Source organism: Leuresthes tenuis, unplaced genomic scaffold, assembly GCF_036924035.1.
Source record: "Leuresthes tenuis unplaced genomic scaffold, fLeuTen1.0.hap1 SCAF_17, whole genome shotgun sequence".
In the NCBI taxonomy this organism is placed as follows: Eukaryota; Metazoa; Chordata; class Actinopteri; order Atheriniformes; family Atherinopsidae; genus Leuresthes; species Leuresthes tenuis.
Genome location: NW_027325371.1, coordinates 17,153,864 through 17,165,001, shown reverse-complemented (window position 1 = coordinate 17,165,001; position 11,138 = coordinate 17,153,864). Strand labels below are relative to the sequence as shown.

Here is an 11,138-nt window from a genome sequence, read left to right as displayed (position 1 = left end):
TTTCCAAACTGATCTGCATCTAATGTGAAGTTCAGTTTCAGTCCTGTTCTCAGCTGTTCCTGCTGATCTGAGGAGGCAGAGTCTTTACCAGATTATACGTTTGAAGTGCCAAAACTAAAAAAAAAAAGAGGAATGTCAATTTCATTTTGACCAACAGCGTTGAGAGCTTAAACAGCCACAGTGTTGTTGTTTTTTTTACCAAGAGCTAAAAGACTATTTCAGCCCTGGGTCTGTTTAATTTCCACCGAGATGTGAGGTTCAGGGTTGAAGAAGCAAACTAAGTTTACTGAAGTGAGTCGCTTCATCCCGTGTGTGCCCACTGGAGTCTCTGCACTGCCACACTGAGCCTACAGTAAAACCAGGAAGTGCGCTTCAACTGAATTAACTCAAAATCTGTCCATGCAAAACACTTTTGTGGGGCTGTGGGTGTTTTTATTTGTGACCTGCAGCATTACCACATTATCACAGAGAGTTTGGTTTCTTATTTACCTATCTTAAATTTAGTCTCTCTCTCTCTCTCTCTCTCTCTCTCTCTCTCTCTCTCTCTCTCTCTCTCTCTCTCTCTCTCTCTCTCTCTCTCTCTCACACACACACACACACACGCACTTTCTTTCTGTTCAGCAAAAGCTCGCTACACCACAGTATCGGGTTCACAGGCTTTCAGAAAACAGCATGTCGCGGCTCATTGCAGGACACCAGACATGAAGGTAAGACAACAGATTTGTTTCGGTGCCTGTAGCTGCAGCTAATACATATTCAGCTATAGAAAAGTGAGTTGGATTGGGGAAGTTGTTTTAGGTAATAAAGATAAAGAATATGAACACATTCCAGTTCACTACTTCCAGATAAACAAAAATGATCATCGTTATACTGTATATTTGATTAAAACAAATGACGGTTGCAGATGAAGAAAAAATACAACTTTACTTTCACTTTCAAAGACCAGGATCTTGTGCGTAAAGCCACACCATGTGATAATGGCATGAAGTTAAGCTGTTCTGATTATAGCAGTAACATATCATATCAAGTGAAACTTTATGATTGTTTTTTGACTGTTTATGATGTTTTTATACATCTAAATATTTTGCAAATGATAGAATCACGGAGCTGACACCGAAGAAACAACGACATGGGTAGCCAATGCTCTGCCCTCTTGAGGGGTCAGATAAGGGGAAACGATGGACCTGACCAAACAAAAGATGAGATTTCCACCACGGTGAAAAGTGCTGAAAATGCTCCTCTCCTCCAAAGAAGGCCATCTCTGCTGGAGGAGAGGTCAGACACAAAGCTGAAATCAGGGGAGGAGTCTTTCTGCAGGCAAGCAGAAGAAACTTCCCCTAAAAGAAACGACTGTAGTGAGAAGAGCAGCGGTGTGGCACACGAACATATGACGGCTGAAGTTAACATCCTGAGGTGGGATAGTCATTATTTTTCCAATAAACCTGTATATTGCACAAAAAAATTAATAGGTGAATGTACAATAGACACACAATCAATTAAAAAAATACATAACACCACTTGTAGCTTCACGTATTGCTAACTCATAATCTTGCAAAGATTAATTGTGTTTATCTTTCGTTAGTCATTGCACATCTGATCCTGCATCAAACACAGCCGAGGACAAAGGTGAGTCAGAATCAATCATTTGAGGAGCAGTCTTTATGTCCGTTGGTGATATAAAAAAAAAAAAATTGAAATTACAATAGGCCTTTTATTTTGCACAATGCTTATCAGTATGAGAGTTTTGCTTTGATATGTCATAACACGCTTGTTTTTCTTTTTAAAGAAGCTGACTGGGTGGACAGCAACAGGGCTGAGCTCATTCAAAGTGTCACTTTAGTGATGCCAATAGCAGATCAGATGCTTCAGAGGGGCACCATCCATAAAGAGAAGTACAACCAAATAAAGACTATGAGTACAAGCCAGGATCAGATGAGGGAAGTCTACAGTGCCCTTACATTTACAAAAGCCAAATCTGACTTCTACAGAATCTACAGAGAAATGCACCCTCAAACATTTGAAAGTATGTGCAATCCAATTTTGAGAGATGATATCTGATTTTTTGCCTGGAACACAATGATAAGTTAATCTCTTTTAACAGTATAGTGTTATCTGGTGCCAACATTTAAAACCATGAAGCACAGACCTAGATGTTTCCAATGAATTTCTTTTGGCAAGTCTCACAGATAAGGCAAACAGAGTTACCGATAGCAAATTTTGTTGCATTGCATAGTTATTACAAACTGATTGCTATCAAAACAACATTTTATTCCTGTACCTACAGCTGAAGATATCATCAAAGAGGTCATCGGAAAGCACAAAGAATTTCTCAGGAGAAAGTGTACATGGGAGTTTGAAGGCACTGAAAAAGATCGCAAAAATGAAAAATCGCTGGACAAAATTTACACAGAGCTTCACATTATACAAGGCGAGAGTGAACATGTCAATCAACAACATGAGATTTGGGAGGTTGAAGATAAAACAAGGTATCAAGCAGCAGAGGGAAATAAAATCAACTGCAACGATATCTTTAAGAGTACGCCAGAAGATACCACGTCCTCTGGGGATGGTCAAAGGCCAAAGATCCGAACTGTGATTACGAAAGGAATAGCTGGCATTGGAAAAACTGTCTCTGTGAAGAAGTTCATCCTTGACTGGGCAGATGGGACAGCCAATCAGGACTTGGACTGCATTTTCATGTTTCAATTCAGGGAGCTAAATCTGGTCACAGATGATGAGTTCAGCCTTGAGACACTCGTGACAGAATTCCATCCAGAGCTTAAAGACAAAGCTGTTACAAAAATATTTTCTGATCACAAAGTCTTGTTCGTTTTTGATGGTCTTGATGAAAGCCAACTTAAACTGAATTTCAAATTGACCAAAAGACTGACAGACCCCACGAAGAAATCATCAGTGGACACTGTAGTGACCAACCTCATCCGGGAATATCTTCTTCCCTCTGCACTTGTCTGGATAACTTCAAGACCAGGAGCAATTCAACGCATCCCACGACAGCATGTCTGCCAGTGGACTGAGGTCAGAGGTTTCAATGATCCCCAAAAAACACAGTACTTCAAGAACAGAATTGAGGACAAGGTGCTCGCTCAAAGAATTATTGACCACATTACGATGTCACGAAGCTTATACATCATGTGTCACATACCCATATTCTGTTGGATTGCCTCAAAAGTTCTTGTGCATTTGCTTTTGAAAATGGGCAGCACTCAAGATGAAAACATGAAGACACCTACAACTCTTACTGAGATGTACACGCACTTCCTCTTCATTCAGATGACGGTTGCTACTGAAAAATATGACAATGAGGACGACTTTGATACAGCGCAGATCTTCAAGTCAAATGAGGAATTCATTCTGAAATTAGGCCGGATGGCGTTTGAAAAACTGGAACGAGGTGAAATCATATTTAGCAGCGATGATCTGCAAAAGTATGGCATTGACATAGACAAAGCTGCAGTCCACTGTGGGGTGTGTACAGCCATATTCAAAGAAGAGAATGTGTTCAATAAAAAGAAACTTTATTGCTTTGTGCATTTGACAGTTCAGGAGTACTTTGCTGCTCTCTTTGTGTACTACAGTTTTGCAAGTAAAAAAATTGATTCCCAAAGCCTCAAGGATTTCCTGCTCAAAGGGTCTGATGAGGAGCTCAAGTCCATCCTGGATGCAGAGCCAATTGATCTACCTTTGTATGAGCTGATGGAAATAGTAATAGCTAATTCAGCTCTGAGAAAGACAGGAGAACTGGACATGTTCCTCAGATTCCTTATTGGCATGTCTCTCCACTCAACACAAGAACTACTTCAAGGCCTGATTCAGCAGACAGAGGAACATAAAGAAGTTGTAGAAGAAGTTACAATAAGTCTAAAAGACATAGATCTAGATGACTGCTCACCTGAAAGAAGTCTGAACCTTGTCCACTGTTTGGTTGAGCTTAATGACAGTTCCATACACGATACTGTCCAGCAGTATATAAAAACAGATCAAAGTCCAGAAAAACAGCTCTCTCCTGTTCAGTGCTCAGCTTTGGCCGACTCCATTCTAAGGTCAAAAACACCTCTAGATGAATTCAACCTGAAGAAATACAGACCCGCAGTAAAAGGTATTTTCAGGCTGATACCAGCAGTGAGGAACTGCAGAAAAATAAGGTGAGTTGGTTAAGTCCCATGGAGGAAATAGAAGAAAAATCCACACATCTTTACACTGCGTTACATGTATAGATTTTGGAGCTCTCTAAAACACGACCTGGTTTTGAAGGATTGTGTCTTAACTTCTGCAGAATCTCAGGTGTGTATCTTGATCCTTGGATTTGTGAAGCAATCTCCTCAGCTCTCCAGATGCCGCACTCTGTGCTATCTGAACTACACCTGATAAATGATGTCTTTTATGAGAAAGGCATACAGATCTTGACTGATGGACTGATCAACGCTCAGTGTAAATTAGAGGCTCTCAGGTCAGTGAAACTTCTTTTGATATGATTGTTTTATCTCTTTTCTTTCTTGTTCTGACTCTGTTTTGGTGCTGTGTTTTTTGTTTCTCACGTACAAACTACATCTATGAATGGAAAGACCTCATTGACATTGGATTACAGCATAGCTCGATTGTTTTGACAGAATTTCTGTTGGCCTATGTTGTTGTGTACCATGAGCAGCAGCATCTCCAATTTCATTGTATTTTATACAATAAAAATAAAGATTCGATTCTGGGTTACGTCTTTGTGTAAACCACTCTTTGTCTACAAATGCAATATGACATCCCACATCCAACATACTTCAGATCAAATTCTTAAACTGATTTTTGTTTTTTGACTTGTTGATGTTATATGAATTTGAGTTGGTTGAAATCTGGTTTTAATCTGGTTGAAAAAGGATAAAAACATCTTTTGACTATGTTTACGCAAAGTATTGGCCAGCTTAAACTGAAAACTAAAGTTAAAATCCAGGGATGTTAAAGCTTGGTAGAATATAAAGTTCATCGTTTTGTTCAGATTTTCTGAGCACCTCTGAGAATTTTCCCTTTTTTGTCTTATGTGATTATAGTCTCTCAGGTAGAGGAGTCGGGGACCTGCTTAAAAGTTTAGACTGCGATCTCAATTCAGTCATTTTAAATCTAAGAGAGCTGGAGTTGAGCAGCATATGGGACTGTGTTTGGCTGAGCAGCTCTAACCTGGAGAAGCTCAGGTCAGTTTCAGACATACTATTCCCCACAAAACTGAAGTGTGAATCTTCAGCGAAAGGCTTTATGTCTGGTTTCAGATGACAGAAATGATGCATTTATCCTACAAAGGCACATTCAAATTGTAGGATTAACAAATAAAACGGTACAATTCCCTTTGATTTAGTTGTTTTTTTTGTTTTTGTTTTTTTGTAGATGTTTAATGCTAAATGAACTTTAATATTGTAAGCAACTTCCAGTTTGTTAATAATAAATCAAATTCCTTCCTGCATTGTACATTGCCTTCTTGATACCCCACTGACCATGTTTCATGCAGCATGCAACAGTCAACTAATGTTTTTGGACCTGATAGATTGGATTGTGTTATTTTAAAGCATTTAATCTAAAATCATTTTATTCTCTTTGTATTAAAAGACTGAACCGAATTTATAACATTGAGGAAATCTGTAAAGAGCTTGTGACAGCACTTACGTCCAAGCCGTCTAATCTGCGAGAGCTGGAGCTGAATTACACCAGTTTTGAAGACTCAGAAATGGAGATCCTCTCAATCGCGCTGATGAGCACAAACTGCATACTGGAGGCATTGAGGTAACATTAATAATAGTGCTGCATTTTTTAAAACCATCTAAATTCCTCCTGAATTGAATCAAAAAAAGAGTACAGTCGGAAAATGTCTTAAATAGTCTTTTGAGTCAGGTATCAAAAAGATGGAAAAACCGAACAACACTAAAATCAGCCTAGAGGTCAGGTGAGAAATTGGATTGTGGTCTGATAAATCAAAGTTTTGTATTGGAGCTAAAGAGGGGAGGGACAATGCAGATTGTTCATGCAGTTCAGAAGACCATTCATGATGACATAAGGGTGTATTGGTATACACAGCATGACTAAAATGTAAATGGCACCTTTAATACTGAATGAGCTATATGAATGTTTTGGATTCTGTTCCTGTGTTTGACATTCAGTCTCAGTCACAACAATCTGACAGCAAAAGGTTGTGAGACTCTTGCCTCAGCACTCACTGCCAGAAAGTCCCCCCTGAGAAAGCTGGACCTCAGCTACAATGACCTGCACAGCTCGGGACTGATGGCGCTCTGCAATGCACTGATGAACCCACACTGCAGCTTGGAAACACTGAGGTCAGAGCAGCATATACTGCTAACTCGCACTCAAATCACAAAATTGTATCCGGGAGAAAAAAAGTAATACTTTGAAATATGATGTCTGTCTATGAATTGTTTAATTTTAATATCTGATGTGTATTGCTTTAGTGTTACGACCACTGTGTTGTTGAATTTAATTCTAACGATTTACCTTTAAAAAAATGCAATTAATGGAAGTGAATATGTAATCAGAATTATAGAATGCAATCCACCCTTTGTTATAGCTGATGGTTTACAAACGTATATATATTTGCTGCGGTATAAATCAGAAAAAGTAAATTGCCCTGCACACTTTCAATTAGTGAATTTTGGTTTTATCAGAGCATGCATATCTGATGATATTACTTGTGCCACAAAAATATCACCAAGGTTATGGCAGCTTCCTTATCAAAGGTATGACCAGAAGAACCACTGCAGTCAGCTGCTTCCATGGTTTGAGCCAGCTACTGCTGCTGTGCAAGATAAATGGCTATACACAGTACAGCATATATTTACAAAATTCTAAACAAAGTTACATCCATCCATTTTCGCCCACTTATACGAGGCCAGATCATGGAGGCAACAGGTTCAGGTGAGAAACTGTTAGAAAAATTAACTAACAGACAACGGTATGAAACCAAGAAATCCCTCAGAGGCCTCAGAATTTTACTTGCAAGGGGAGAACAACACACGAACCTTCTCTCTGCAGATTCACAAGAGTTCTCCAACGAGTGGTTGCCTCCCTTGCTCTTTTATTAGGTGACACACACACACATACATACAATCCCCTATGTGCCCAGGTCTGGCATATCTCCTTAGTTTGGAGGCATCTCCTTATTTGGGGAGCTATAAAGATAACAATCAGTGGGGAGACAACATTCCTTCTTAAAACACAGCTCTCTTTGTCTCCCAACTTCTCCTTGTGAAGATTTGATATGAAATGGCCTCTCTGGCTGTGACTCTTATTTAATGATAATAAGCAAACTTTTCTGACAGAAACCCACATATCCGTCTGCCCAGTGACATTCTTTAGCTCCTCCTGGGGGATCCCGAGGCCTTCCCAGGGTAGAAGGGAAATATAATCCCTCCAGCGGGTCCTGGGTCTGCCTCCTACCAGTAGATCATGCCCGTAAAACCTCCAAAAGGAGGTGATGAGGAGGCATCGTAACCAGATGCCCAAACCATCTCAGCTGACTCCTTTCGATGTGGAGGAGCAGCGGCTCTAGCTCTAGCTCCTTTCAGCCGCTTGTATCCGCAGTCTCATTTTTTCAGTCACTATTCACATCTCGTGACCATAGGTGAGAATCTAACAGTGTAAAATGTTTTTTTGGAGCCAGAAACGCAGCCAAAAAACAGACACAGGAGAGAGTTAAAAATCCAACGTTTATTCAGAAAAACTAATAAACCTGAGTCCCCACTGGAAAAAGAATAATTTTACAGTTGCTTTATATTGATACACTCAATTTCTGGTTAAGACAAGTAGCTGTCCTGTGAACGGCAGCAATAGGATCACACCCAATACTTTTCCCTTACTACTTTGGCTTTCGACCAAACATCTCAAATTCCTTCTCTCTGAGGAAATGGTGGCAAGTGTGTCTTCAGACTGAACCAAACTGGTTCCAACCTGTTCTCAAACTTGTTTTTCAACGTTGTTTTTTGGGCCGAAACTATGTGTCATGATTTACGTTCTGTTTCATGTCTTGTCTCATCATTTCCTGTTTTATTTTCTCATGAGCTACATTACCAGCCTTGACTTGAGCTATAGTTTCCTCAGTCATAGTTCTACGAGCCTGCAGTGAGCGATCCTCCTGCAGAGCTACCTTGTTTTGTAATTTATTCTTGTTCATGGTCTTAGTTTATTTATTCAGTATGGTAAGTTTCATAGCCTTGTTTGTTCCTCCGTTTTCAAGGAGAGGTATTTCGTTGCAACCTTTCATAGTTGCCTCCGTTAAAGGAGAGCTTTAAGTTACAGTTAAAGTTTCATAGTGCCTCGGTTTTTCGAGTGCATCTTTTGTTTAAATCCGCCTCGTTAGGAGAGCGTGTCTTTGTTTTGTTAAATTGTTCATAGCGTTTCTGTTTTCCTCCCAGCGTGGAGAGTTTTATGTTGGTAACTTTCATAGCTGCGCTCGACCTCACCCATAGTTACTGAGGTGAGTGCTCAGGACTTTCACAGCCTTTCTTTTGCTCTGCTTGGAGATCCTCGCCCTGCCTTGGCTGTGCTCTTTTTAAATAATAAACATCTCTTTGCATCCGAACTGACCCTGCATTTGTGTCCTGAGTCCCCAGAGTACTTGACACTATGGAGGGACAATCCTGCCAAAACCTCGCAAGCAAGTTTCACTCATGCAAAACATGTTTCCTGTTTTGAGAGATCCTTGTCACAGGAAAAAAAAAGGGCTCAAGGCCTGCTAGCAAGTGAAAAACTGGTGCTAATAAGGGCATCCGTGTTACAGTTGGTTGAGATGATGTGAGGAGAACCCAAATGCAGACACTGAAACAGACTTATTTTAAACTAAAACAAAAAGCAAGGCCAAGCTGGAAGACAATAAAACTAAACTAGAGAGAAAAAAACAAAAAACAAAGCACCCACAAACCTGCTCTAACAAACTGACAAACACTAAAATAAACCATGAAGTAGACCATGAGGTAACAGCAAGGATCAGACAATGACTGTGAAAAACCAGAGAGCTTAAATACTGTGGGAACTGATGAGTCAATAATTGCAGCTGAGAAAATGTAACACAGGTGAGTGAGTGGGGCTAATGACCTGAACGGGGAAACTGAGGAAAACTATGATTGAGGATATGGAACAAGAGACAAAACAGAACCGAGACAAGACTAACTGATCCTGAAACAAAAACAAATCACCAATGTAACTATGAAAGACAACTACAGACTAGACTAATGCAAACAAAAAAAAAACTAAATGACAAGAAAGCTGAATTAAAACAAAACAGAAAACCCAAGACTAAAGTCCAAAAACCCACAAACCCTAACAATTCGCTACTTTTCTAAACCGCTTGTCATTTGATTTCTGTAGGCTACTGTTCTGTAAAGTGACAAGGGAAGGATGTACCTCTCTGGCATCGGCTCTACGGTCAGATCACTGCAGCCTCAGGGAGCTGGACCTAAGTTTCAATTACCTCACAGATCAAGGAGTCAAGCTGCTGACTGAAATACAGAGGGATTCACGCTTCAGTCTGGAACATCTCATGTATGTTTAAACCGTTCTTTTCTAACTGACATATATGTCATTATTACTCTTATATAAGTCGAAATGGAGAAGGGCGTCCATTGCCCATCAATTGGAAGGTTGGTGTATTGATACTTCGTCAACACACTAAACCATACGTGATCCTTGATGTTCTCATTGTTGTGTGAGTGTGTGTATGACAGAGAAATACATTGTCAAACTGTAAAAGGCACTATAAATGTGTGGAACATTTTATATTTTAACGTTTTTACCTGCTTATGTATTTGTCATCAGCGTGGACCAGAACGAAGAATGCTGGGTCAACCTGAAGCTACTGAGACAGTGTAAGAATGCATGCTGCATGTTGCAGATATGTTCTTTTTTTTCCAATGTAAAGACGAGTTATTTTACAGTTTAATCAGTATCTGATTAAGAATAAATACTCTGATTTGTCAGTTACTCATTTAAGAACTGTCTAATTGAGAGGCACATGTCTGCACCTGTTCTATCTGTCCTGATTTTAGATGTCTGTGATCTGACGCTGGACCCCAACACAGCAGGAGGGGATATCACTTTGACCAAGGAGAACAAAATGGCAACATATAATAAAAAGAAGCAAAAACATCCTGACCACCCAGACAGATTTGCTTGTTCGCAAGTGCTGTGTGAAGAAGGTCTGACAGGTCGCCATTACTGGGAGGTTGAGTGTAACGAAGGTACAGTTGGAGTAGCATACAAAAGTATACCCCGGGATGGAGACTGTTCTTCTGAATTTAGGTTTGGAGGAAATGAAAAGTCTTGGTGCTGGGCTACTAATAATTGTTTTCATCATAACAATTCCTGTGAAAGCTTTAATGCGTTAACAGTCAAGAAAGTTTCTCATGACAATCGACAGACAAGAGTCATAGGAGTGTATCTGGACTGGTCAGCAGGGATTTTATCCTTCTTTGAATGCTTTCGTGATAACATCATCCACCTGTACACTGTACACACAACTTTCACTGAACCACTCTATCCTGGCTTTGATCTTTCATCTGGATCACTTTACCTAAAGAACAAGGATGAGGTCTGAATGTAACATTTAATACAGCTTAGGGAAAGGCTAAAAATTGCCTAAAGCAGAATATTAGCATAGCAATGTGGATTTGACAGGAGGTGCTATAAAAGGTGACGATACTCCTTCAGGATGTGAAACTCCTGAACTGTTGTTCTTTTGGTAAGAAATGCTTTGCTTTAAAGTTTGTGTCAGGTTCGTTGTAGGTTCCGTCATGTTCTGTCATGTTTAGTGCACCAAAATGTTCTTAAACATTATCATATCAAATAAAAGCCAAAAAACGCTGGATTTATAGTCCATGTCACAGAGTGAGGAGGGCTGTCTTTGATGTAAAGCAAGTCTTAAACAGGATTAATATGTTGCTCTTTGTCAGTGACAGTTATTCACAGGTCTACTTGTGTGATAGTCAGATGGCTGTAACTGGCTCTAAGTATACATACTATGGATTGTGTGTATGAATCTTTTGTTTTGTTACAGTTGTACTTTTGTATGTATTTATTTGATTTGATTATATAGCTTTATTGTATTTCAGAGCTTTGAACTTTTTTGTATTTTTTGGACT

The 11,138-nt window shown here is 39.6% G+C and overlaps 1 protein-coding gene across 1 annotated transcript; it reads left to right on the top strand.

Moving 5' to 3' along the window:
* The first annotated feature begins 654 nt into the window (after nucleotides 1–654).
* Nucleotides 655–10,705, top strand: LOC140273354 (NACHT, LRR and PYD domains-containing protein 3-like). The gene is made up of 12 exons (XM_072368891.1): nucleotides 655–707; nucleotides 1,098–1,413; nucleotides 1,583–1,626; nucleotides 1,787–2,023; nucleotides 2,285–4,163; nucleotides 4,295–4,468; nucleotides 5,055–5,195; nucleotides 5,605–5,778; nucleotides 6,153–6,326; nucleotides 9,370–9,543; nucleotides 9,817–9,866; nucleotides 10,047–10,705. The coding sequence occupies exons 2-12, from the start codon at nucleotides 1,130–1,132 to the stop codon at nucleotides 10,592–10,594; spliced, it is 3,879 nt and encodes a 1,292-aa protein (XP_072224992.1). The 5' UTR covers nucleotides 655–707; nucleotides 1,098–1,129; the 3' UTR covers nucleotides 10,595–10,705.
* The last annotated feature ends 433 nt before the right edge of the window (nucleotides 10,706–11,138 follow it).

Bases quoted from the DNA above. Each gene is read 5' to 3' on its own strand.
- LOC140273354 (XM_072368891.1), top strand. From the start codon at position 1,130: ATGGGTAGCCAATGCTCTGCCCTCTTGAGGGGTCAGATAAGGGGAAAC. The intron at 1,627-1,786 runs GTGAGTCAGAAT...TTCTTTTTAAAG, and splicing joins AAACACAGCCGAGGACAAAG to AAGCTGACTGGGTGGACAGC. The intron at 2,024-2,284 runs GTATGTGCAATC...CTGTACCTACAG, and splicing joins GCACCCTCAAACATTTGAAA to CTGAAGATATCATCAAAGAG.